Here is a 25,125-nt window from a genome sequence, read left to right as displayed (position 1 = left end):
AGTCTCGAGCGAACTTCTATACGAAAAAGTACATGGCGATTAGTTGTACTCTATATTGTTAACTGTACTCTATATTATTAAATAAATGTATAATCCTACAATATCTTCTAATGTTTTTAAACAAACTAATTAAGTAAAAACTAAAAGTTCTTCATATATAATTGAAATCATATATAATTAAAAAAAAAATGAGAAACAACAAGCAACTTTTCAATTTGATCTCTCACAAAGAGACCGGCTATGTGCCTTTACTAAGCAACAGGAAATTAAAAAAGTACAATTACATATTTTATTAATTTTATCTTTGAATCAAGTCTGTTGGTTAATTTGCAGAGGTAATATTGAGATTGAGCAATCCTTTAAAAGTAGGAAAAATTATATATATTATTGATAACAATAAAAAGTATAACAAAGATTCAAAATTTAAATTGTATATTTTGCTAATTTTTTTCTTTAATTAATAACGCTTAAATCGATACAGTTATACCGAAGAATATACATGATACATAGTTTTTCATTGTGGTTGTGGGGGATAATAGCTTCGTGGCGGTGCAGCTGGTGGCATTGGATTGTTTGCTGGAAAATATGATGCGTTTGTGGGATAGGAATAAGGCTGAAAAGTGGTTTGGTTAGTGATCGTTGCCGACGGTGGTGTAGGACGAATAGCAGTGGACGACCCCATATGATGTATTGTTGGCACAATATGATTCATTGTATTCACAGGAGGAGGTGGTACCGAAACATTAGCAGGTGGAAACGCGGGTGGATAATTCGTATTGTTGGAGGCTGGAAAATTTGTCGGATATGTAGGAAAGTGTACCGTTGAAACCTCTATTGGTTTTATTGTATCTACGACATCTGTAGTTGGACATCCATTAGCAGAAACGACTGGTGTGTCGATCTTAGTAGATTTTCCTGGTGTTACTGTAACATTTGTCAATTCTTAAACACCCCAATATGATACAATATTTTTAACAACTTGATAAAATTGTTCGTAATCGTATGTCTTTATTATTTACCATTTGGTGTGTTAGTTGCAGAATCTGCAGTAGCAACAGTAGCAGGTCGTTCTCTACAAGCTTCACTAGATGGTACCATAGGTGGTGAATCAGGTGGTTTTGCATTATTGGCTTGTGAATATAGATCCAATACTTGATGACAAATGTCTAAAATTACATACAATATTTTTGGTTCGATTGCCATAACAATAATCAACAGAATGTAAAGTACTAGGGTGGAATCTTGTGACTTTACCTTCTAAAAGATCCATAGTCACATCTTCGACAAACATATCCCACCAACGTAAATGTTTTGGTTGCCTTCCCACCCAGTCTACCACTTCAAACTTACTTAGTTTTCCTGCTAAGTACATTAGAGCAACAGCTATAATTTCTGGCTCCCATTGTAATGACAGTGTAGTGCATAAACTGTAAAAAAAACATAATAAAACAAGCTGTTCTTATTGTGTTAAATATTTAGAATTGTATCAATATTTAATAAATACCTATCATTAACAAATGTCCAAGCCATTTGTACCATTTTTTGTAGTTTGCTTTTATCACCTAGAAATAATCCAATTTATTTCAAATATATCTGTAAATTTCTTAACAAGTTTCTTATGAATATTTTATATAATTTTTTGTAATATGTTTGATAGAAATTACCTTTAAGACATTTTGCATATTTCAATAAGTAACTATATGGATGTTCCACTTGTAAATCAAATTTGATAGTTTGCAATAAAATTCTTTCCAATGTCAATACTTCTTCCTGCAAAAATTTGATGTTTATTGGTATACTAAAATCTTTTATGCTAATAAACAACTTACTTTAGGATCCTCTCCAAATGTCATAAACTTCTGTTCTGATACCAATGTTTTAGCAGTCCTTATAATATCCTTACATTTTTTAGGGGTTTCTTCAACTTTGCCAGCTAAGAGTAAACAGCAGCAAGCAGTCACCTATATATCGCAGTAACATAATTACTATATTTTAAGCTTAATATATTGAGAACATTAGCATGTAAAAAATGTACTCACATATCGTGGAAAATTCTTGAACGAATGAAACATGTAGAATCGATGAAAATACACTACACCTGTTGCCATTGTGTTATAACCTAAATCCATTTTTGTACCAGTGTCAATGATAAAACGCGCACCCTCTTTTCGATATCTGCATTCCGTGTCATAGTCAATACCGTCTTGAATAGACGGTGTGTTCCGTAGTTCTTTCTTTTCATAATACCAGCACGGCATGATCGAATCACTTTCAAGTTGAGTTTAGTGTTAGCAGATGTACATTACTAATATCTGAAATAACACATCAAAATAATATCAAATAAAATCCTGTTATTATTGTAATTAATGTGTGGTGTTTTGGCATATATCGTTGATATCGTGTTTGTTGATAGTTCATAAGATTTATGCTTGTTACATTCTCACTATCACTTCACACTCACATGTCACATTCTTTACTTACTTGTGAAATGTTTAATAAAAAACAACTTTCTTTTCGTAGTTTATATTTATTATTGTATTTTCCCAAACAGCGTATACAAATAAAAGTACACGATTTATATTTTTAATATTTACTTCGCATATGCATCTCTTGACATAACAACACTTCATACACCCAACTACACATTACTGCACGTTGAATTCAGTTGCGCGCGACAAGAAACTGCGATAGTCAATAATCTACGCTCCTTAGCTATTGGTTGCGTCCAAAAAGCAGAACAGTAACAAGCTTGCAATTGGTCTATATTTGTAGCGCACCATTCAGATTTGGACATACATCAAAATCGCGAGGACGGTCTTGCGATTTTGTTGCGTTCCGAAACTAATAGCGTTTTCGATTATACAGGATTTGAACGACCCAGGGTTGGTTAATGACGTCATTGCAACCTCTCCACCAATGAAAGACTTGCATTTATAGTAAAATAGTGGGCTTGTTCGTTTTAGCTACACTGGGGCTGCTCTGGGTCTGCTCTACACAGGATAATACAGGACATATAAATAGTTTGTCCTGTATTATCTTGTTTAGAGCAGACCCAGAGCTTCCCCAGTGCAGCTAAAACGAACAAGCCCAGTGATTGATCAACCCTGGGTCGTTCAAATCCTGTATAATCGAAAACGCTATAAACGGAGAAACGCCACAGCTCTTCCACGGCTGAGTATTCATGTCAGCTAAAATCGCTATTTGAAAATGCTCTTCGAAAACTAATGTAGAAAACAGGAAAAATATTAGGCTTAAGGCGGGAGCACAGACTTTTGCATAAAGCATAACGCATAAGCATAAGGAAATTGATTGGTCCGTTTCCTTATGCATTTGCTTATGCTTATATATAGACCAATCAATTTCCTTATGCTTATGCGTTATGCTTTATGTAAAAGTCTGTGCTCCGGCCTTTACTCGCAACACTAGCTTGCAGGACCATGTCATCGATCAATATATATTGCTTACGCACGACTTACACTTATCTATCTATGTACATAAATTGTATGCATATATATCTACATGTGTGTATACATAGGTTAGCAGTTAACCACGAATTCCCCGCGATTATCGTGAGTTTGTAACAAAGCCAGTAATTAATGAAGTTTGTCTTTCGCAATTAAATGATCGTATATGCATTAGCAACGATTTAACAGAATACTTAATATTTTACAAAAACGTTTGCAATTCCAAAAATAACCGACACTTTGAATATAATGCCGTTGGCGACTCTAACGGCTCCTTGGACCGAGCACTGTATAAATGAAAAGGTAAAACTTAATATTTCCTTCGAAATGGTCATTTCAGCATATAAATTGAGTTATTTCTTTTTCAATTTTTTAACATTCGAGATGTATGATTTATTTTCTATTCCTATCACCCTCTAGCAAAGTTCGGAAATTCTTCCGGCTGAAAATCAGGAAGAAACGATGATTACTCAAGGTAATTTACTCGAAAAATTGAACGGTTGCTCGGAATCTCAGATTGAATCTGAGATTGAAGTACGTGATATGGTAAGAGATGGTTATGAAAAGGCAGAACCTTCCCACTTTGAGTTACTAAAAGTCCTTGGCCAAGGTTCCTTTGGCAAGGTAAGAACGCTGCACATGTGCTAAATATATATATTTTTCTACTTTTTGCAACAATTGATGTACATAATTTTATTTTATTTTTTAAATATAGGTATTTTTAGTAAGAAAAGTTATGGGAAATGACAGCGGTACACTATATGCTATGAAGGTTTTAAAGAAGGCAACATTGAAAGGTAATTTGATATACTGTTAAATGTGTGCATATTATCTTTAATCCTTTATTAATTATTTTATTATCCATTTTTATTTAGTTCGTGATAGAGTTAGAACCAAAATGGAAAGAAACATATTGGTAGATGTAGAACATCCATTTATCGTTCGACTACACTACGCATTTCAAACAGAAGGAAAGCTTTATTTAATCCTAGATTTTCTAAAAGGCGGTGATCTCTTTTCCAGATTATCCAAAGAGGTGATTGTTATTGTTAATAGTTATTTAAAATTGTATTTGATTGTTATTTAAAAAATTGTAAAACTATATATTTAAGCAGTTAAAGAAATTCGAAAATAAGTAGAATAATTCACTTTGTAAGAAAATGCTATGATGTATCTGTAATCATCAGTGTAATTAATTTTCAGGTAATGTTTACAGAAGAAGATGTTAAATTTTATTTGGCTGAACTAGCACTTGCACTGGATCATATACATAAACTTGGAATTATTTATCGAGATCTGAAGCCTGAAAAGTTTGTATTGTTAATTATATTTTATTTTTTAATAAAAATCTATTATTAGTACGCTTGATTAATCTTTTCTTTTTTCAGTATTTTATTAGATACAGAAGGCCACATATCTTTAACGGATTTTGGATTGAGCAAACAACCTTTGGATTCTGACGATTCGAAGGCATATTCTTTTTGTGGCACTGTTGAGTATATGGCACCGGAAATTGTTAATAGAAAAGGGCATACTTTTACAGCGGATTGGTGGAGTTTTGGTGTTTTAATGGTCAGTTAGATCTTACACATTACATTTAAATTAATACAATTAATTAAAAAAATAGACACTGAAAAGCATTATATAACACTCTTCAATATTTTTAGTTTGAAATGCTGACAGGCGCTCTTCCGTTTCAAGGTGGAAATCGTAAAGAAACAATGACGCAAATCTTGAAAGCTAAACTCGGAATGCCACACAATCTTTCGCCGGAAGCCCAGGCACTTTTGAGGGTATTGTTTAAGCGAAATCCAGCGAATCGCCTTGGTGCTGGTAAATCTTGCATTCTACATTTAGACATAGTTGAAAAAGGTAACCAAAGTATGTGCATAAGTAGTTTTAATATCAATTTTTTTACTTTTCAGGTGGAGTAGAAGAAATTAAAAGTCATATTTTCTTCGCTACCATCGATTGGGATGCTCTTTACAAAAAGGAAATAAAACCGCCATTTAAACCAGCCGTTAGGGAAGATGATGCGTTTTACTTCGATAGCGAATTCACCTGTAAAACACCTAAAGGTGACGCTTCTTCTTAAAAACAAAAGAGAAGGGAGTAGCGCAGTGAAGCAGATTCAAATTGTTAATAATTAAACGCGTTCCGAGATCTTTATAAAAGAAATTGTTCCTTTCAGATTCTCCTGGATTACCGCCTAGCGCGACCGCTCACGAATTATTCCGTGGATTCAGCTTCGTCGCGCCGTGTTTGCTCGCGGACGCGGATCTCGCCAAGCCCCCGGAGGGCAAAAATTATGCAAACATCAGCTTAGCATCTACCTTTCCCTCCTATGTCAATCCAGTTTCCATAACTGATGAATACGAATTTAAAGACGAGATTGGCAAGGGCAGTTACAGCGTGGTTTATTTAGCCGTTCATACGGCATCCAAGATGGAATACGCAGTGAAGGTACGTGCTTTTGTCTGCACGAAGTTAAAATACAGATTAGAAAAAACAACTAAATAACAATACGAAATAGGTGATCGAGAAATCGAAGCGAGATCCGACGGAGGAAATAGAAATTCTATTACGGTATGGCAGGCATCCCCATATCGTAACGTTGAGAGCGGTTCACGAAGATGACAGACGAGTGTATCTCGTATTGGAACTTTTACGCGGTGGTGAACTACTTGACCGTCTACTGCAGAGGCGAAATTTTACTGAGCGGGAAGCTGCCGAAGTCATTTACACTATTACCAGTGTGGTGCACTATCTTCACGAGAACGGAGTAAGTATGAGAGACACGCCAAATGGCTTTGCGTCACATATTTCAATCTATACATTCACATACACATATGCGACGAAACGCTACATTTGTTGTATTAACAAAGAAAAAAAAATTACAGGTTGTTCACAGAGACTTGAAGCCATCTAATATCTTGTACGCGAAGTCTGGTGGCGATCCAACGACGCTTTGTATATGCGACCTCGGCTTTGCAAAACAATTACGAGCGGAAAACGGTTTATTAATGACGCCTTGCTACACGGCGAATTTTGTAGCGCCCGAAGTGTTGAAACGTCAAGGATATGATGCGGCGTGTGACATTTGGTCGCTCGGAGTTTTATTGTACATCATGCTGGCTGGGTATGAAGAAACTTCGAAAGTGATTACTTTGCGCAATTGATGCAGTCGGAATTAAATTAATTTTATTGTTTGACGCACAGGTACACGCCTTTTCGCAACAGCCCAGGAGATAGCGTGAGCGATATATTAGACCGCATTGGCCCGGGATACATCGACGTGGAAAGCGGGATATGGTGTCATATTTCAAGCGAAGCTAAAGAGTTGGTTAAAAGAATGTTGCATGTCGATCCCAATCGTAGGCCTACAGCAGCCGTTATTTTGAAGTATCCGTGGATTGTAAATCGGCAACTTATCCCTCAAAAAGTATTACCGGATCTTATTAAAGATACGCACAGTTTGAAGGTATGTATTCTTAGCAAAATAGAGATGTAAATATACAAATTATTTGTGTGAATGTTTTGCTAACTTTAGACTGCTGATTGTTGAATGTCATATAATGACAGATAGCTTTATAAATACATCGATATTCATAGTGAATTCTATTTTAGATGGCTGTAGCAGCGACGTATAGAGCAATGGCGAGCAATCCAAGATCACCGCATATTGGTCCTGTGGTCATGTCTGAATTAGCACGTCGTAGAACACAAGGCAAATCTGCTGGTCCCACCCAAGTTTAAATCTTTGAATATTTCTTGTATGTGACAAATTTAACTCTTATCTCAAGATTTACAAATGGAGACACATAGGGTAACGAAGAGTATCCTGTGTTTTAAAATAAAATACCCTGTTGTTTAAAGTACAAGCAGAAATAGTTTTAAAGTGCCGATATCGCATGGACGAGATTAATATCGACATAAGGAGTGACGTAACGTTTTTGTGAAGTGAATCGAATGTGATATTTATTTATAGAGTTTTCCATTGTGTTTAATATATATGCGCTTACATTTATCATGTGTTGCCATGGTTCGGGAGCAGAGTGCAAATAATTTCGATAATGATGATTAGATTGTATACATGTATAATTTCTTTTCGTTTTTAAATTAATTTTTATATTTTATTATTATATTTTATTGCAAGTTTAACGCAAAGGAATGTTGGTCGAAATTTCTTATGTCCACAAATACTTGAATTTTCATAAATAGTTTAAAATTCCTACAAATTTAGGCGGAAATATGAGACTTATTTGGTACGTTTAATTAAAAAATTAATTCGACCTAATTATCTAAATATTTTGATGTATAAATTATTACGTGCGAAATTTTATATGTACGATGATCGTATATATAAAATTTTACACGCAATAGTTTGTACATCAAAATATTTAGATTATCAAATCGTAATTAATTACTTCGACACGTTCACCTTCGATCAACATTCTTTTTTATTCAATTAGGTCGAATTAATTTTTAAATGTACCAAATAAGTCTTATATTTCCCCTTAAATTTGTAGGAATTTTAAACCATTTATAAAAATTCAAGTGTCTCCATTTATGAAAATTCACGATATCGTTCCATATAAAATTTTATGCGTAATAGTTTATACATCAAAATATTTATATTATCGAATTGTAATTACTTCAACATGTTCACCTTTGACCAATATTCCTTTTTGTAATTAGGTCGAATTAACTTTTTAACTAAATGTACCTAATAAGTGTCTTATATTTCCGCCTAAATTTGTAAAAATTTTAAACTATTTATGAAAATTCGAATGTTTGTGGACATAAGTTTTAAAGAAAGTATGCGCGATGGTTGCGATAATTGTTCAATCATTATTTAATTGTAATATTTAGCTGATAATTTGTTAAATAAAATAATATATGCAATATCACTAATACTTTGAATATGTCTCCGAAATTAATTGTATAATAATTTCTTGCAACACGTGTTTTACTTCCGTTGAATCTTGTCGATACTGTTTTGCTAATGGTGGATTCACATTGCATGAATTATGCCACATCGATGTCCAATAAAAAAATCTGTCTTCTAGGAATTATCTCCAACAGTGTATTTATTCCTAGAAAGTATTTCGAATAACAGGTGTAGTATGAAGCCCCCGTACTATCAATACCAAGTCATATCATTGAGTAAAAAGAAACAGGAGGGAGCATATACTAGCCAGGACTAGGTAAATCCGCGGACGGATGTACGTCATGGCAGCCATCTTGAGCGACCACTTTTTGAAAGTGAGAGGGAATGCTCGAGCATTGCGGCAAGCGGCATGCCGTACGCATTAATATGCAGTGTATAGTCTTTTATGCAACAGTGTATGGAAATAAACGATCAAAATGGTATACTGTAGAGCTTGTGGCATAACAGCAGCAGCTCGAAATCATGGAATAACGTTTCATCGGTTAGTATTATCAACAATAATGAGATTTTTAATTTGGAGATTATAATCATATGTATAGTATTGTGAAATTGTAGATTCACAATAATTACTAAATAATTTTCACTCACAAACAGGTTTCCGAAAAATCCGGATCAAAGAAATGCATGGATAAATTTTTGTAAGGACAAAGGATTTAATATAAATTTAGATTTTAGATTTTAACATTGCTCTTATGGAAATACTGCACGAGTGCAATCTCAATGAAAAACGCCATTAAAATTTGGTATTATTGTTGCATATTATAGTTATTTTCTTTTAATTGTACATTATTTCCTAATTAAACATAACAAGTCATTCAATATTGGCGCCCTTGAGCGGCCATTTTGAGCGACCACTTTATATAGTCACTTCCGTCCGCACTTTTAAGACCAAACGCTCCCTCCTGTTTCTTTTTACTCAATGAGTCATATGCTGTGTCATACGTATATGGCTTAGTTTACACCGATTGTTTAGTACGCGTACCAAATACTAAATCTGCTTCTCCGATAGGTATAAATCGTTTAGTGTAAAATCTACACCAATCAAAGAAGCTGATTTAGTACTTGGTACGCGTATTAAACAATCGGTGTAAACTAAGCCTATGATTCATGTCCACCGGTTCGTGGTGTTGAGTTTTATCGTGCAATATTGCTTGTATTCTGCTTTGCAACTGCGGTTGTTTGTTACTTAGAGGAAAGTAAAGGTAATAAAAATTGTGTTGCTGGTGTATTCGACAGTGTTGATCAATTACCAATCTAATTGCGAATCCACATCAGCTGAATAATCTGGTTAACTCAGCTTTTGTCTGTTATTATAGGTAAGACTGGAATTTGGGATAACATCGTCCGAATTGCTAATCCAAAACTGGCTATCCAATGGAATATTAATGCAATCAACGATCTTAAAAACGATCTAATCGCATATAAATATTAAACTCGAATTTTTACATTGTATCGACTTAAATTTTTTTATTATTTTTTTGTTAAACAGTAAAATCATAAATGTTGCCATAAGTAATTCATTAAAATTCACAAAATTACATTTTGCTTATTTAGCTACAACATGAGTCATCTTAATGAGCTTAATGTAATGTTCATCTTAATTTGTTAATTGTAAGAATTTCTAAATGCTTTTAAAAAATTATACTTGTTCATAATTATTTTTATTATACATGTGACATTTTGAAGTAATCTCGATGAAATAGTAACTACAATGCTAGCCATGGTTGTTCGAGATATCCAACACAAGAATAAGTTGAAAATATTCATAGTATTACTAACAGTGCGATATATTGCAATATATTTCATTTTGAACAACTTAAAATCTATAAGGACAGATGCTGTCATATTTGCTTTTCTAACCCTCTTAATTTTCTACTTAAATTCTACAAAAGAAATAAAATTTTATATCATGTGTGATTAACTTGAATACATATACGCTAGAATTATGTGTTTATTACATTTTTACCTAGCTCTTGTGTCACATTGATTTATGAAAAAATGAAAATTTTGAGATGAACGGTGTCGGACAGTATCATCTGCTTAAGGCAGCGCTCGGAATTAGTTGCACATTTCGGGCCAATTCAAGAGACGACTGGCCGGAGCACAGACTTTTGCATAAAGCATAACGCATAAGCATAAGGAAATTGATTGGTCCATTTCTTTATGCATTTGCTTATGCTTATATATAGACCAATCAATTTCCTAATGCTTATGCGTTATGCTTTATGTAAAAGTCTGTGCTCCGGCCTGACGCCTCCTGTCCCCCCACTACCGCCCGGCCGCTGGCGGTCGAGCCGCCGATAGCTCTGACGCAGGGCGTTTTATATAAGAAATAGGCTCGGTTGTTGAGGCACCTCTCAAAAAATAGTAATATTTTCTTTGCTACATAAATAATGTTTATTTTCATTAATAATTAAATATATATATTATGTATTAATAAAAATAAACATTATTTATGTAGTGAAGAGAATGTTACGATTTCCTGAGAGATGCCTAAACAATCCAGCCTATTTCTAATATAAAACGCTCCTGAACCAGAGCTATCGGCGGCTCGGCCGCCAGCGGCCGGGCGGTAGTGGAGGGACACGAGGCGTCGTCTCCAGAATTGGCCCGAAATGTGCAACTAATTCCGAGCGCTGGCTTAAGGCATTAAAGATGGGTATGCAGAATCCACAGTTTTTGTTTATGATGTTACAATACAACGGATTTGAACAATCTGATAAAGTAAAGTTATATGAAAGTAGTTTAATTGGCTAAGAATCCAATTATAGATGGGTGTATAGAATCTGAAAAATGAAGAAATATATTTTCAGGGGTACTTTCAGCTTGTCAGTACAGCATGATTAACAAAGGCCCACGTCCATTAGTATTATGCGGCCCTTCGGGCAGCGGAAAAAGCACTTTGATAAAGCGATTGTTCGATGAATTCCCTGATACCTTTAAATTTTCGGTGTCTCATACAACTAGAACACCACGGCCTGGCGAAGAAAATGGGAAGCACTATCATTTCACGGATAAAAAGAAAATGCAGGAGCAGATTAAGAACGGCGAGTTTATTGAAAATGCTACATATAGTGGAAATCTGTACGGGACAAGGTAAGAGAAAGCATATATGTAAAAATTAGAGATACATAGAAAATAATACAATCCAAATGGCATTGTAGCAAAAAGGCAGTCGAAGAGGTGCATCGTTTGGGACAGATATGTGTATTAGACATTGATGTACAAGGTGTGAAACAGATAAAGAGCAGTCTTCTCAAGCCCTTTTACATATTTGTAAAACCACCGTCCCTTATGGAATTGGAGCGACGACTAAGGGCCAGAAATACAGAAACTGAAGAATCGCTGAAACGTAGACTAGCAGTTGCCAAAACTGAACTGGAATATGGTATGTTCTACTTGATTTGTAATTAATTGTAGAAAAATTATGCTTAAAAATGCAAGTATCATATTACTTATATATTTAAAATCTTACACATACTCTCATTTATAGGCGAAACACCGGGTAATTTTGATATCATCATAGAAAATGACAATTTTGAGAAAGCATATGGGACTTTACGCAACTTTATATATGCTAATTTTGAATCACATTGCAAACCAGGTGAATCTGTTGCTCTTAGTAGATATTTATCTTTTTCTTCTTATTTTTACATTTTATTATTATTAAGTATTTTTGTTACAATCTTCCTTGATCTTAAATGTCAGCTAGCGAATTAGTATCTTACATTTGACAAAAATATATTATTTATGTTTAAAAAATTGTTTTAGTTGAAACGAGTTGAGAAATTCGGATTTTGGATTATTTTTACATCTGGAGTAATGGATTATATTCTTGGCGAAAAGTTTTTGTGAACTATTTTATATATATTTAATTGATATCTAATTAAAATATATACGTATATATGCATAATATTTAAGCTGAAACTAGGGCTAATGTAAACCACGTAACTAAGTTTTATTTTTATATTCATGTATTAGTACCTGCCATAATCTTAATTACAGAGATTGTTATTTTCTGGCAGCATAATAATTATTGTAACAATATCGCGAACTTTTTTTACACTAAGTCTTGTGCGGCAAATCACGAAAGAAAGGATTGGTACTCTAATCAATGAAAATGTGGTGCTATTTTTTTTTTTTTTTTTTTTTTTTTTTTTTAATCAAGATTTATTCTTTTATAAGAATATAAGAAGATTTTTTGCTAAGATAGAATTTTGACTGTTATTACTAGTAGAAGAAAAGTAAAAAATAATTCAAGAAAAATGTAGAATTGTAGATATAGTTAACTGAGACTATTCACCAAAAAAGGTTGTGTTCCAATAGAATAGGTTATTTGTAAAGTACTTGCGGAGTTTCATCCTTGTACTTATCTTCGTAGTAAAATGTCACAGAAGCGATATACTTCTGGTTACATCACGATCTTCTGATTTACATCACGATAGTAGCGGACTTCACGCGAGCATCCCAAGTACTTAGAATTTATCGTTCTAGATCATAGAAAGAATTATACAAACATTCCTGTAAAATCTGCGTTTACGATTTTAGAAGAGTTATAATAATCTTATTAGAATTGTAAAAGAGAAATATTTCTCAAGTAATTACATGTTTGTTGTCGCATGCGTGCAAATTTAAAATCTAACTGTTTATATGGTTTAACTAAAATCGATTAATAAAATTATATAAAGTATATTCGTCTGATTAGTAGTAGAAAAGTTAGAATTATTAGGCCGAATTGCGCTAACAATCCGGTTCAACTGACTTCCGCCTCTGCGCACCGCACTATTATAGGCAGAACAAAAAAATCTATTTACTTAGAATTAACGTTAGTCATTGCTGATGTAACCGATTACTCGTAGGAATAAGTGTGGAAGATGTCTTATTGTGAGTACACTATTATAAAGATATATACGATTGTTGTATGTATATCAATGGTACATTCAATAAATAGTTTGAGACAGTGTGATTCTTTGACGTTATTTGATGACATGAAATTGCAAAGATAAATATGGTAATTTTGTTCATTTTTTTTTTCTCTTTGTTTATTCGATTGTTTTTCTTTCAAGCAGCAGTTTGCGAACGATGACGATGAGCGGACCAATCTCGCTTGGGCCATTCACCGTGATGATGACGCGTTTTGTGCCGCGGCAGTTCGCTTACTTCGATAGACGTCACTTTAACATTTTCCTCCGCTTGCTTGCCGCGACTGTTGTCAGCGATCTCTTCGCGAATGAGATTGTCACCGTAGCTGCGTGGTGTAGAATTATCAATCGCCTCCTTGACTTGTTCGAGTTGCGGCGTAGGTTGCGGCATAGGTTTCTTGAAGAACATGTATCTAATCACTTGCGGCCGCGGTTGAAAAATATTTTCCAACGGCAATGAGTCGGAAATGACGCCGATCGCCGGCGCATCAGCTTGCGTGTCGCTGATACTCATCGTGCTCGTACGCGCGTTCTCGTTCGCGTCGGTTCGCTCGAAATACACAGGTCGCTGCCTCGCGTCTTCCAATTTTCGTAATAGCTCGAAATTGAGCTGTTTCGACGGGTCGAAAGATTGTCGGTTTACCGGAAACGAATAGCTATTGCCTTCTTTATTTCTGCGGTTTTCCCCGGAGTGCACCGCCGGCTGTGCTATCGGCGGACCTTGATTGACGGTACGGTCGAGATATCTCTCGAGCGCGTTCCAGTTCTCAAGATCCCGAGAAATCGCTCTTCTAACGAGTTTGGAAATTTCCTCGACATTCGTACTCTCGAGCTTCTCATCGCCGTTGAAAATCCCCGTCGAGGGGTATTCATCTTGGAAAGGCGCGGTTTTGTCTGCGGTATCGTAATAGCGCCGAGATTCCGCCCTTTTCTGCTGCTCACCCGGCTCTTCGTTATTCACTACGACGAATGATTCATTACTCGTGACAGGACGGTCCGCAGTCCCGGCCGAGTAAGCGAGACGCTTGAAGGGCACTTGAAAACTTTTTTCCAATACTGCGTTCCGGTCGAAGTAGCGCTTCTCTTGATAAGCGTCGCGAATATCCGGATAATACGCCTCATAGAACACCGGTCCTTTGTCCAAGTTGTAACTATTATACCTACCGTACAATGTGACAAAGGAGTCATTTATATCTCTTATTACACGTCTATATTCTTTCAAACTGAATTATCGCGCAGTGAAAGTGATAATAGTCACCTAGATGTCTTCGGATCCCACGCGACGGCCGCGGCGGTGACAACCACGGATGATATATCTAGAGAACACATATTTAGCGTTAGATTGATATCGACGCGATCCAATTTGCGTGCGTACCTAAATAAATGGTGATTAAAATCGCTGCCAATGGTACAAATCCCCGAGAGGCCATGACTACATTCAAGCAACGGTCCACGACTGAGCCTTCGTCTTCGTCAGAGAGAAAAGAGAGAAAGAGAGGCGCGTGTGTGCGTATTTTCGTAGATTCTTAAAATAAACCCCGTTTCTCTCTGGAAACGTCGCGTTAGCGCTAACTCGCGTGATGCTCCTATTCAGAATAATTATATCGCAAATAGTAGGCTCTCGCGATCGATAGCGAAGCACCTGGCACCGATTAATCATGATCTTGAGATTATTGCGGGCGAAACAGCTGTGTTGATCGAGATTATAATATTGCTAAGTCCAATATTGTCACGCGACGATATTGCCGATTTATTAGATATCAAGTCTACTGTAATTAATTCGCAAGAAATTTCACGATGACAAACTCGAATAAAGCGAATGATTGATTTTGCAAGCCTCTGACTCGCACTGAAATGTTTACGCGTCCGTAATGCGAGAGGAAACGATCTTCTTCCATTGTTCCGGCTTCTTACGCTCTCAGCGGCGAGATTGGGATCTCTTAGCGAAATAAAGCTCCGCGAGGAATATGATGGAGCAAGAAAGTAAGCCGATGGAAAGTCCGGCGAACGTGAGGGAGTAATGCTCCATCGTAAGTTTGATCCTCCTCTCGCTTTTGTCCATCTTCCTCTTTTGCTCGGCCACGTGCATCGGATACACCATGTCGTCGTACCACATTTTCACGAGGCCGGCTTCTTGCATCCGCAGCAGCAACCAGTCGATCCTCTCACGATACGGTGAATAGAGTCTCATCACGTAGGACAATAGATAGGTAGTCGGACACTCGTCAATGATGTGAAGCAGATCGTTGCCGTCCGCATCATAATAGCTGCTCATGTTGTCCAGCATGAATGAGGCGTAACGGCTGATGGCGATCACCTTCTCAGGGCCGAATGCCACCATGTCGTTCGTCGGTCTCTTCGACACGATCACCTCGCACTTGCTGTGCAGCTTGTTGTCCAGAGTGCTGTTCCCCTTGAACGTGTGCTCCCTCAAGTTCCGATACTTGGTGATAATTGTGAAGTTCGAGTTGGCGACGTCTTCCAGGGTGTCCAGCTCGGGGTAATGAGGCGGATCGCTCAGAGTGGACACGAGAATGCTCTGATAGAGATTGATAATGATGAGCCCGAAGAAGAGTGTGCCAAATAAAAGAACTCTCTGAGCGGTCGTGCCGCTGCCGCCGTCCTCTTGCAACGGGTAACAGGAAGTCTCGACGAGGTGGAAGCACGACGAGACGTGAGGATGCGTCCTGGGTGATGAGTCCGTTCGTTGTGCGAGAACCGGCGTTCTCATCAGGGGAAGAAGAATCGCCTCCTGCTGGCGGAACGATTCGCTGTAGTACTTGACGAGGAACCACAGAATCGACATGAGAACGTTGTACACCGCGAGGGCCAGCCACAGGTCAACCGCGAATGGCATTATCGGCATGTACGACTTCGGCACGAAGCCCGTGGTGGGCGCGATCAGGCAGAGCTTGTCCTCGTAGACACTCGCCGTGAACTCGTACTTCCTGTACTCGTATTTATGAATGAAGAAGCTGGTGATGATCATCTCCGACTCGCCGTTTTCGATGTACCTGAGAGAGTTGTGAAAGGGATCGGCGTTGTGAGTGAAGTTGGTGAGCACGTTGATGCGAAATTCGGCGCTCATCGTCTTCTCCAGCAGTGACATCGCCCGCGCGTCCAGCTTGTCATATCTGTACTTCCCCGTGCTCTCGTCCAACGCGACGTCCATCATCAGCGACTGGAACACGATCACTTTTATAGGATACCCGTTTAGGTTTCTCAAATTGTCGTAGAGCTCGACGTTGCTCTCCTGATTCATTAAGCAGATCTTGCGCACGATGCCGTATTCGTCGCGTTGATTCTTATCGAACGGCAAATATCTGCTGAGACATCGAAAGTCATCTCGTATCGAGATTACGATGATCCTGTGGACATTGTAGTTCCTCCAGATCGTCTGAAAAATCTCCCGCGGCGAAATTGCCGCGTTCGGCGTAGCGATGATTGCTAGATATTGATTAGTGGCCTTCCAGATATGGCTTTGCTCGTACACGAGAGAGTTCAGAATGTCAATACTATCGACGATGAAAATCCAGGTGAGATCAACACGATTCTGCCATGTGTACTTTTGCGAGAAGTCGCTCGTCGTGATTTTGTAACTCACGATCGATTCGCTCGCCATATATTTTGATAGGAAATCCGTGAACTTAGACTGAGCGTCGGAAGAAACGAGGGCAAATATCATTGGATAATATTCCTGTTTGCTGCGAATGTAATTTAAAATAATCCTCAAATTTTCACTCTCCGTTGTGTAGCTTCTTTTGTACATGTCTATTGTATTCTTCGCCGCTGTCAACGTCAATATCAGTAGACAAAACGTTATCGCCGGCGGCATTGCGACAACGGGCTTCTTTAAAAAGTTTCAAATTGTTATCGATACGAACACGATTCGGACTGATTTGTGAACAGTGACAAACGTGGAGAAGTAAAGCATGAGTTTTATACAGATGTGTGTCTATATAAAAAGATATGAAATTATAAAGCGATATACATAGTTAAAAAGGGAGGCGGTCGTGCGGTGACAGATAGAAATCGTACGCTTGAAATGTATAAAAGCAGCGACGGTTAATCGCGGCGCAAAAACGCCGTTAACGTCGTCCCTAGTAGAATTTTATTGCAGTTTGACGAGCTCGGCTATGCGGGGTCGACTAATCGTCATACGAGCTGATGGTCGTGCGACAGAAGAAACGGAAAAGCGCCGTAAATTATGCGCCGCTTGCAGTGACCCCAAAAAAAAGGACGTTGAAGTAAAATTCACAAAGTGACGATTCCTTCCAGACGATTCCTTTCAGGAATTTCGATATTTATTAATGTTGCTCGCCTTCTTTTCGCAGACTCATTACCGGTATGTATTCGATAATGTTGGCGGCAACCGATATTAACGCCGATCTGAACACAAGCTTTTCATTAAGCATCGGCGGGGCGATAAAAACGATGAAATAAATCGACATCCGCTCCTTCGAGAATCCTTCAAATTTTAACGAGAAATTACTGAAATATTTGCCCTTCCTCTTCATGAAATATTAAAACGAGATTATTACCATTGCAGCGTCGTGTGTACGTGTGTTTTTTCTCAAAACTCCGGCCAGCGTTTTTTCATATCGCGATATACGCGCACGTGGGTTTGCACGATTCTATTCGCAGGAGAATTTCATCATGTATCACGAAGAAAAATATACACGTGAAGAATAACCAATCGAGCAAAAGTGACAGTAGTTTGCGGGAGACCACATTACACTCCGTACACCGCCCTTAGGGTTTTGCCTTCAACCAGAAACGTTATTACCGCCACGTACCTTTTCTCAGTTTCTTATGTTTACTCCAGGTAAATTGAGCAAACGTTTACTTGCTTTCGCAAACATTAAATTTCCAACGTGCCATTAAGTTGAAAGCTTAGTTACATCGCGCAATGATTCTCGCACACGCAAATAACAGTGTCGATTTTTTCATAGTTGCGAACGAAAGCATTTTTCGCCTCCATTTTTTGTCGATTCGTGTTATCTCGGGGAAACGAAAATCAACTAAAAATAAAAAAAAAAAAAAATGAGAGTCTAAAATCTAATACGTATTTCCATATATCAAACGCACGTATAATAAGAATATCTCATATTTTTTAATCTAATATATAGACTTGTGTATAATAATTTTGTATTTTCTAGTATTGGATGTTATTGTTTTTTTTACGCAGCGTGCTTTTACGCAACGTAAAAAAATCGTGATATAGGCGAAACCTAATTACAGCTTCGAATATTAAATTTACGTGTTAATCAAACTACGCTTTATCCGGCACAAAAAAAGGAGCAGGTAGATTTATTTAAAAAAATACTTATCAAAAATACTTATTGCGCGATATCAATAATTTATCATATATCATATATTTTATATGATAAATATAAAACACCGTCTCTTATATTGAAATCTATTTTAAGATATTCTGCAAGAACAAATTGTCACATTAAACTGTCACATTTTCATGTCACATGAAAATGTGACGGTTTGATATGACTCCAAGTGGGGCACATAAAAAAAAAAAGTGATTGAGGGTTGATCTTACGACGCTTTATGAGGGAAGCGACAAAAAACAAGCGGTAGCTTATCTTTATCGAGTTTTATCTATAATCTGAAGAGCGCGTTGTAATTATGTCTCTTGTAAAATATACGAGTTATATCCTCAGGCGAACCTACACAATCGAAGAGACATATCTGTCCGCAGCGATGTGACACGATAGCCGAGAGAGAAAAATAGGAGGGGAGAGTCAATAAGGGTAACGATAAAGGTGAGTAATGTATGATTTGACTACGTAAAACAAATGCCTGTATGAAGAAGACTGCGAGGGATCTGTTGTCAGTGTTAAATGGTATAAATAAGAGGACACACGTGCCTTCGTGCAAACATGGTATGTTGACACACATTTTCGCTTACAAGTTGCTAAGAAGGAAAGTTTTTCTACAAGAATCTTCGAAATTTTACCTGTCATTTAACGTTAAATTCAATAAGCGACCCTTCCTTGCAGCTGATTCGTCAATTCTCCCTCGTGGCATTATTGTTCCTGAACGCGGCATCGAGCAATGACAGCCGATGGTGCAGCGCTCTGGAATTTTGGAGCAGTGTCGTCTGCTCCATGGAGAATTCCAAAGTCGTGAATTTGCACGGCGTGCTCGGCGGTAATAAAGAGCCGACACTTTTCGAGAGATGCTTGAAGGCGTTTATGCACAGCGTCGCGCGAAAGTGCGAGACAACGATCGTATTGAAGACCTACGTGCCTCGCGATGCGGGAAATACATCTTTTGTCGACAACAATAGCATTGTTCGCAGAGCAATAGAACGATCATTGATCTGGAAGATTGCAGGAAGTTCTGGCGACGCGCTTGTCTCTCCGGCACCGTCATCGGCGAGCGAAAGAATCCACGCGCGAAACGTCAAAGCCTTTGGCGGAAACACGTGGAATGTACACGTAATTCTCACGAGCGACACCCGTTCCCTGGAACAGATCTCAAAGAATGGCTCGACATTCGAATGGAATGCGCAGGATCGATTTATCGTGCTGATCGCGCGCTGCGAGAGCCACGGACCGCTGAGCGTCGAGTCGTACTCGAAAATCGATGATGTCTTAAGGACGTTGTGGTCCGAGCGTAAGATGTACAGAGTTTCAGTTTCCGAGACAATTCTCGTAAATGACACGATTCCAATTAATCAAGTTGTTCGCACATACAATCCGTTCGCCAAAGTTAACGATTCTGGTTTGTAAATCCTACACATAGCAACATTAAAGTTAATCACGAAATTACTCGATACGAAATTGCATTATCGCACTTTGAAACTTTGCAACACCGAAAGAACGGAGAAAAGAAGATACTAAAACTGGTATAATTTTTCAGCGTGGGGTAAAATTGAAATCACAAACGTAGAAACGGCGGAGGAGACGGCCAGCATGCTATCGCGCTCAGCGCACCGTTGGACGAGCAATATGAATGAATACAAATTAAAAGTCGGCATGTTCACGCAGGGGCAAACGGTGGAAAAAGAGAACGAATCGAGTTCGCAGAGTCGTTCCGATGTTTTCAAAGAGTTGGATGAAATTATGCTGAAAACGATATCGCAGCAAATGAATTTCACGGCGAAAATAATGGATCCGACAGATAACCTATGGTTCGGCTATCAATTAAGCAACGGGACGTACACCGGTGCGCTAGGTATTAAACGTTCCGCGCGTAATTCATGTTTTTACTTCATCCCCCGATAATGCACAGCGCGGTTTGCACAGGTGACGTGGTGCACGGTAGAGCCGACATCTACTTCGAGTCGTTTTTCGTGAAGAAATACAGCATCAATTTGCAGCGCGCGGAGGACGTGGACTTCTCCGTCTACTTCGACTTCGACCGCTTGTGCGTGGTGGTTCCGAAAGCGCACAAGGTGCCCAAGTGGCTTCGTATCTATCACTTCTTTCCGCTCTCGATTTGGATCGGCACGACGTTGACGTACATCGTCATGTGCGTGATGTGGTGCTTCCTGCAAACCTTCACCCCGGGAAGGTATATAGCGTTTGATTTCAGACACTAGTGTTACAAATCACCCGCTTAGATTCAATGAAAGCGGGAAGAGCTACAATGGAGCTTAAAGATGCATGGGATTTGCTTTCAGAAAGGAGAGAGTGGGTTTCCGCGCAACGGTGTATCGATCGTTTCTGCTGAACGCCGGCTGTCCCCAAAAATTGCCGGATACAAACGCCGAAAGGATATTACTGTCGGGTATTTTCCTCGCAAACGTCACCCTAGTCGGGATCTTCAGTGGGATTTTGTACAACAGCTTTGCGCACGACATGTATTACCCGGACATAGACAGTCTTCAGGATCTCGACGCTTCGAGGCTACCCTTGCTACTGACTTCTATCAGCTTAACCGACATCTTCGGTTCCGGCAACGAGAGCGATACGACGCCGGTGATGAAAAGCTTGCGAAAAAAATTGGAATACGGTGAGAACTCTGTGAAGAAGATAGCTGCTTATCGCAATGTTTCCGGCTTCATTCGGAAGAATCACCAACCGATTTTTAACGAGGAATTTATCGACGAAGACGGCAGCCCGTTGCTTCATCTCGTACAAGAATGCCCAGGTACGAATGTATTTTTCCTTCTTTTTAATGAACGTTACGTAAAAGGCAAAAGAAATAACGAGAACGCTTGTAATTCTCGTTATCTATATAAATATTAATGCAGTGTGTATATCTGTGTGTCAGGTGCGTTCTACTTGTCCTACTTGCTACCAATAAATTCAATTCTACGCGAAAGGCTGAACACGTTGATCGGCCGATTGAATCAAGCCGGTTTGCCGATGCTGTGGGAGAACCACGTCACAGCAGAATTGATCGCTTCCAAAAGATTATTGGCGAAAAAGAAGTTGACTCATCACGAGAACGGCTTTGTGCCGTTCAATCTGTCCGACGTGCAATCATCCTTCTACATGCTGTTAATGGGATTATCGGTAGCGATAATAGCATTTTTTCACGAGAGAGGCTGGTTAAAAACAGCGTTGCTGCACGTCGGAAAGTTGAGCTCTAAGTCTATGCGCTAATTATCGAGCGGGCCGAGTCGGGTGCGGTAACGAAGAATTTTTTTTTTTTCATTGTTTTATTATTCTTACGCTGCCATCTTCTCCCGCACGATAATCCTTCTCCTATCCGAGGGATAGATCCCTCGACGTTAATACGCAGTTGAGCTATAATAAGAGATCAGCGGATCCAATTTACTAGAGTTTTATCTTTTTCTCTTCGGAGAACAGGAAAATCCGCGTGAGATTAATATTACTGCCGTAATATTTTGATATCAATAAGATTATTGAAACCCACAAATCAGATGACACGTACACTCCGTTGCGAGCCGAATGTAAATTATAATACTGCAGAGAAGTATACTGAAATTAAAATAAAATTCTTTCTCCCGCATTATTATTTCTTAATCATTATCCTTAATGAGCTTAATAATCAGCCGAGCGTGGCTAGAAGGCGGACTTGATTCACAATAATTCAGCGTGAATAGACGCACAAACACCATTATAGACCATCGACGTCCTGCGCGCAGGCTCTTTCAGAAGGTGGAGAGGAAAACGTCGAGAGGGAGTAAAGGATGCTCGTGAATTTTCGCCAGTAGCATTGCCAGCAGCGTGACTAACCACCGGCCAGCTCCACTTGCTCCTCGTGGTAGTGTGTGCCTCGTTGTGGTAACCTGTTGCCGAAACAAATCAATGCAAATAAATGCTACGGTATCGTTCGATTGATTCTACATGTGTCGTAAGTGTCGCGCGCGTACGTGTGTACGTATAAGACAATTCGAGCAATCTCCGGTTTCTATACCCGCAGATGCACAGAAATATAGATATACAACTTCCATCCGTGAGACCGTTCCTTTCTTTTCTGCGGACTTTTAATTTCTTTTGTCAAAAGAGCGAAAAAAGAGAAACTCGCGTAAAGAGAGATATAAAACCGGAACTGTCGCAGCAGCGGAAACAAAATTCGTAAAGCGCTCGTCGTAATTTAATTAAATTCCGGGCAGATATAAACGAGTGTCACACGTGCATCCGATGCTAAACGGAAAGCTAACGCCTTTATTCCTCTTCTCTATTTCGCGACAATCCCACTAATTGATGAAAAATTGATAAATGCACGATCGACTCGCCGATCGCAATCGGCGGAACATAATTAATTGCGAATTACGGATAATTTCAATGTCAAGTAGAACGGTAATCATGCGATTTGTCTTGATAGCCGATAACTAATCGCGTTATATCAAAGATGCGAATATTGTGAAAATAACGGAAAGAAATGCGCGTCGTTGCGCTTGTGAACACTTGCAATCGAACGTAATCGAACACGTACCTCCAAAATTGTCGCTCAGCAAAATGTCATACAATTTTACTTACACTTACATTTTGGAGCAACTGAATTTGACCAACGAGGAAATCGATTGCATCAAAAGTCTCGGCCTGAATAATCTAACGATAAGTGATTGCAACGGAATCGAGAATCCTGATAGTCCAATTCCCGGAAATGGGAATAGCGACGGAAGCGGTACAGAGTCCTGTTACTGCGACAGCGTGATTCGCGATCTGGCGACAAAGTACAAAAATTATCACGGCTACGTTTCGCTGATCGTATGCGTTTTCGGCACGATCACCAATGTGTTGAATATCATCGTGCTCACCAGAAAAGACACGAGAGCGGCGCCCATAAATCGTATCCTGACGGGGCTGGCCACGACGGATGTGTTAGTGATGCTGGAATACATTCCCTTCGCGATTTACACATACTTCGTGTTGCCGGAACGCCGGATATTCCCGTACGAACTGGCCGTGTTCGTACTGTTTCACATGCACTTCACGCAACTTTTTCACACAATCAGTATAGCCCTCACGCTCACTCTCGCCGTTTGGAGATACATCGCCATCAGGTGAGTTTATCGTCGCCGTCGGGCAAATTAGTCCTCGATTTGTTTAAGTATTTGGGGGAAAAAAAATGATTTGTCTCTGTGTCTCTGTTGTGTACGCCAGATTTCCACAGTACAGTCACACCTGGTGTACCGGGAGACGCTGCACCACAGCACTGTTCTGCAGTTTTCTCGTTCCGTCCCTCGCCTGCGTCCCTAGCTATTTCGTATTCGAAGTAAGTAAACATCACTCCCGCATTGTTCGGTAACGTATTGTTCGAAGTCGCGCCGGGTGCAATTTGAAATAAATTAAATTCCATTACGCTAGATAAAAGGACAGATCGTTTATGAGAAAGGCGCCATGGAAATACTATACTACGTAGATGCTAATTATTCCGCCAGCAAAGGATTCTTGTACCAATTAAATTTCTGGGTACTCGGCGTGGTAGTTAAACTTCTGCCGTGCGTCCTTCTCACTGTCATCATCTGTTGGCTGATAAAGGCCCTTTACAGGTAAAGCGAAGACGGCTTGTTTAATTATGTATGCAGCACGTATCGCGCATTCGTCCGACTACTTTAACAACCCTCTTACTTCATTCAGGATGAAGGGTAGAAAGCAAATTTTGAAGAGCTACAATCATTGCGCTGTCAAGCCTACTTCATCAGTCGGAACCTGCGGTCTGAATTACAATGGATCGTTTCAGGATAAGAAGGATGAGTACCCGCGAAGGGTGAGCAAATTTGATAAACGAACTGACCGAACGACGAGGATGCTGGTAGTGGTGCTGCTGCTATTTCTCATGACGGAGATTCCTCAAGGGGTCCTGGGACTGCTTTCCGCGGTCTTAGGCAATTGTTTCTTCCGAAATTGTTATCACAAACTTGGAGAAGTAATGGATATTTTAGCGCTACTGAATGGTAGTATAAATTTTATCCTGTATTGCTCTATGTCGAGACAATTTCGCATGATTTTCGGCCAATTGTTCAAACCGAAAATCATGAAAAAATGGCCAATAAGCCAACAGCACCAACATCATACCGAAGTGCAAAGTACATACGTTTAATAGAGAATTCACAAAAGAAGTCTTATGCAATAAAATTACTAAAGTCTATTTTTAAAATATAAAATTTAAATATGAAATACGTAAAATTATTGTGATATAAACAATTGTGTGTCAATGGAAAATAATGTTTAAACAGTTTTCAACTAAATCAAATATTTTGAAAAAAAAAATATATTATTTATATACAAGATATTTACCCTTTATAGAATTATTGCTAGCAATGTCGTTAAAAAAATTGTGTGTGTGTATATATATGTGCAGTAAGATTAAATAAATTTTAATAACTAATTTATATGCATGCATTTTC

General features: G+C 38.6%; 7 protein-coding genes across 13 annotated transcripts; 4 read left to right on the top strand and 3 right to left on the bottom strand.

Moving 5' to 3' along the window:
• Window positions 1-415: 415 nt before the first annotated feature.
• On the bottom strand, window positions 416-2,689 carry CycK (cyclin K). 2 transcript variants are annotated; one of them, XM_012370332.2, is made up of 8 exons: window positions 2,482-2,689; window positions 2,040-2,312; window positions 1,830-1,961; window positions 1,665-1,770; window positions 1,505-1,562; window positions 1,255-1,427; window positions 1,020-1,166; window positions 416-942 (listed from the first exon to the last, which is right to left on the bottom strand). In XM_012370332.2, the coding sequence occupies exons 2-8, from the start codon at window positions 2,256-2,258 to the stop codon at window positions 515-517; spliced, it is 1,263 nt and encodes a 420-aa protein (XP_012225755.1). In that variant the 5' UTR covers window positions 2,259-2,312; window positions 2,482-2,689; the 3' UTR covers window positions 416-514. The 2 variants fall into 2 exon arrangements, with proteins under 2 accessions (XP_012225755.1, XP_012225756.1); XM_012370333.2 differs by having other exon boundaries at window positions 416-924; window positions 2,482-2,686.
• An 801-nt stretch (window positions 2,690-3,490) lies between these two features.
• S6kII (Ribosomal protein S6 kinase II) lies at window positions 3,491-8,374 on the top strand. The gene is made up of 13 exons (XM_012370384.2): window positions 3,491-3,767; window positions 3,885-4,088; window positions 4,180-4,261; window positions 4,340-4,500; window positions 4,668-4,774; window positions 4,853-5,036; window positions 5,132-5,297; window positions 5,390-5,542; window positions 5,656-5,927; window positions 5,998-6,246; window positions 6,365-6,603; window positions 6,684-6,945; window positions 7,092-8,374. The coding sequence occupies exons 1-13, from the start codon at window positions 3,714-3,716 to the stop codon at window positions 7,218-7,220; spliced, it is 2,262 nt and encodes a 753-aa protein (XP_012225807.1). The 5' UTR covers window positions 3,491-3,713; the 3' UTR covers window positions 7,221-8,374.
• Window positions 8,375-9,356: 982 nt separating this feature from the next.
• Window positions 9,357-13,381, top strand: LOC105674201 (guanylate kinase). 5 transcript variants are annotated; one of them, XM_012370370.2, is made up of 5 exons: window positions 10,809-11,074; window positions 11,229-11,511; window positions 11,580-11,803; window positions 11,909-12,019; window positions 12,187-13,381. In XM_012370370.2, exons 1-5 carry the CDS (start codon window positions 11,071-11,073, stop codon window positions 12,198-12,200), a joined length of 636 nt encoding a protein of 211 aa, XP_012225793.1. In that variant the 5' UTR covers window positions 10,809-11,070; the 3' UTR covers window positions 12,201-13,381. The 5 variants fall into 5 exon arrangements, with proteins under 5 accessions (XP_067208262.1, XP_067208252.1, XP_067208244.1 ...); XM_067352161.1 differs by lacking the exon at window positions 10,809-11,074 and adding an exon at window positions 9,357-9,731 and having other exon boundaries at window positions 11,909-13,381; XM_067352151.1 differs by lacking the exon at window positions 10,809-11,074 and adding an exon at window positions 9,360-9,617 and having other exon boundaries at window positions 11,909-13,381.
• LOC105674199 (uncharacterized) lies at window positions 12,547-14,844 on the bottom strand. The gene is made up of 3 exons (XM_012370369.2): window positions 14,713-14,844; window positions 14,596-14,653; window positions 12,547-14,497 (listed from the first exon to the last, which is right to left on the bottom strand). Exons 1-3 carry the CDS (start codon window positions 14,765-14,767, stop codon window positions 13,477-13,479), a joined length of 1,134 nt encoding a protein of 377 aa, XP_012225792.1. The 5' UTR covers window positions 14,768-14,844; the 3' UTR covers window positions 12,547-13,476.
• A 411-nt stretch (window positions 14,845-15,255) lies between these two features.
• On the bottom strand, window positions 15,256-17,172 carry LOC105674197 (uncharacterized). Its single transcript, XM_012370367.2, has one exon. The coding sequence runs from the start codon at window positions 17,170-17,172 to the stop codon at window positions 15,256-15,258; it is 1,917 nt and encodes a 638-aa protein (XP_012225790.1).
• An 850-nt stretch (window positions 17,173-18,022) lies between these two features.
• Window positions 18,023-22,277, top strand: LOC105674196 (uncharacterized). 2 transcript variants are annotated; one of them, XM_067351938.1, is made up of 7 exons: window positions 18,023-18,162; window positions 19,013-19,114; window positions 19,352-20,078; window positions 20,217-20,531; window positions 20,603-20,870; window positions 20,980-21,449; window positions 21,573-22,277. In XM_067351938.1, the coding sequence occupies exons 3-7, from the start codon at window positions 19,460-19,462 to the stop codon at window positions 21,905-21,907; spliced, it is 2,007 nt and encodes a 668-aa protein (XP_067208039.1). In that variant the 5' UTR covers window positions 18,023-18,162; window positions 19,013-19,114; window positions 19,352-19,459; the 3' UTR covers window positions 21,908-22,277. The 2 variants fall into 2 exon arrangements, with proteins under 2 accessions (XP_067208039.1, XP_012225788.1); XM_012370365.2 differs by having other exon boundaries at window positions 19,013-19,234.
• Window positions 22,278-22,429: 152 nt separating this feature from the next.
• Window positions 22,430-25,106, top strand: LOC105674198 (G-protein coupled receptor dmsr-1). The gene is made up of 4 exons (XM_012370368.2): window positions 22,430-23,778; window positions 23,879-23,990; window positions 24,083-24,267; window positions 24,356-25,106. Exons 1-4 carry the CDS (start codon window positions 23,231-23,233, stop codon window positions 24,816-24,818), a joined length of 1,308 nt encoding a protein of 435 aa, XP_012225791.1. The 5' UTR covers window positions 22,430-23,230; the 3' UTR covers window positions 24,819-25,106.
• Window positions 25,107-25,125: the final 19 nt, after the last annotated feature.

This window comes from Linepithema humile, chromosome 1, assembly GCF_040581485.1.
Source record: "Linepithema humile isolate Giens D197 chromosome 1, Lhum_UNIL_v1.0, whole genome shotgun sequence".
NCBI classification, from domain to species: Eukaryota; Metazoa; Arthropoda; class Insecta; order Hymenoptera; family Formicidae; genus Linepithema; species Linepithema humile.
Note: the sequence above shows the minus strand (reverse complement) of the source record. Positions and strands in the feature narration are given on the sequence as shown.

What these genes read in the sequence shown, in the direction of transcription:
- CycK (XM_012370332.2), bottom strand. Translation starts at nt 2,258, where the DNA reads ATGCCGTGCTGGTATTATGAAAAGAAAGAACTACGGAACACACCGTCT. An exon ending in CATTTGGAGAGGATCCTAAA is followed by an intron (nt 1,771 to 1,829) that starts GTAAGTTGTTTA and finishes AAATTTTTGCAG; the next exon opens with GAAGAAGTATTGACATTGGA. An exon ending in TGGACATTTGTTAATGATAG is followed by an intron (nt 1,428 to 1,504) that starts GTATTTATTAAA and finishes TTTTTTTTACAG; the next exon opens with TTTATGCACTACACTGTCAT.
- S6kII (XM_012370384.2), top strand. Translation starts at nt 3,714, where the DNA reads ATGCCGTTGGCGACTCTAACGGCTCCTTGGACCGAGCACTGTATAAAT. An exon ending in AGCGAATCGCCTTGGTGCTG is followed by an intron (nt 5,298 to 5,389) that starts GTAAATCTTGCA and finishes TTTACTTTTCAG; the next exon opens with GTGGAGTAGAAGAAATTAAA. An exon ending in TTGTACATCATGCTGGCTGG is followed by an intron (nt 6,604 to 6,683) that starts GTATGAAGAAAC and finishes TTTGACGCACAG; the next exon opens with GTACACGCCTTTTCGCAACA.
- LOC105674201 (XM_067352143.1), top strand. An exon ending in GGAAATCTGTACGGGACAAG is followed by an intron (nt 11,512 to 11,579) that starts GTAAGAGAAAGC and finishes ATGGCATTGTAG; the next exon opens with CAAAAAGGCAGTCGAAGAGG. An exon ending in CAAAACTGAACTGGAATATG is followed by an intron (nt 11,804 to 11,908) that starts GTATGTTCTACT and finishes TCTCATTTATAG; the next exon opens with GCGAAACACCGGGTAATTTT.
- LOC105674199 (XM_012370369.2), bottom strand. Translation starts at nt 14,767, where the DNA reads ATGGCCTCTCGGGGATTTGTACCATTGGCAGCGATTTTAATCACCATT. An exon ending in TTTAATCACCATTTATTTAG is followed by an intron (nt 14,654 to 14,712) that starts GTACGCACGCAA and finishes TGTGTTCTCTAG; the next exon opens with ATATATCATCCGTGGTTGTC. An exon ending in TGGGATCCGAAGACATCTAG is followed by an intron (nt 14,498 to 14,595) that starts GTGACTATTATC and finishes ATTGTACGGTAG; the next exon opens with GTATAATAGTTACAACTTGG.
- LOC105674197 (XM_012370367.2), bottom strand. Translation starts at nt 17,172, where the DNA reads ATGCCGCCGGCGATAACGTTTTGTCTACTGATATTGACGTTGACAGCG.
- LOC105674196 (XM_012370365.2), top strand. An exon ending in CGCCAAAGTTAACGATTCTG is followed by an intron (nt 20,079 to 20,216) that starts GTTTGTAAATCC and finishes ATAATTTTTCAG; the next exon opens with CGTGGGGTAAAATTGAAATC. An exon ending in CAAACCTTCACCCCGGGAAG is followed by an intron (nt 20,871 to 20,979) that starts GTATATAGCGTT and finishes ATTTGCTTTCAG; the next exon opens with AAAGGAGAGAGTGGGTTTCC.
- LOC105674198 (XM_012370368.2), top strand. Translation starts at nt 23,231, where the DNA reads ATGTCATACAATTTTACTTACACTTACATTTTGGAGCAACTGAATTTG. An exon ending in TGGAGATACATCGCCATCAG is followed by an intron (nt 23,779 to 23,878) that starts GTGAGTTTATCG and finishes TGTGTACGCCAG; the next exon opens with ATTTCCACAGTACAGTCACA. An exon ending in CTAGCTATTTCGTATTCGAA is followed by an intron (nt 23,991 to 24,082) that starts GTAAGTAAACAT and finishes CCATTACGCTAG; the next exon opens with ATAAAAGGACAGATCGTTTA.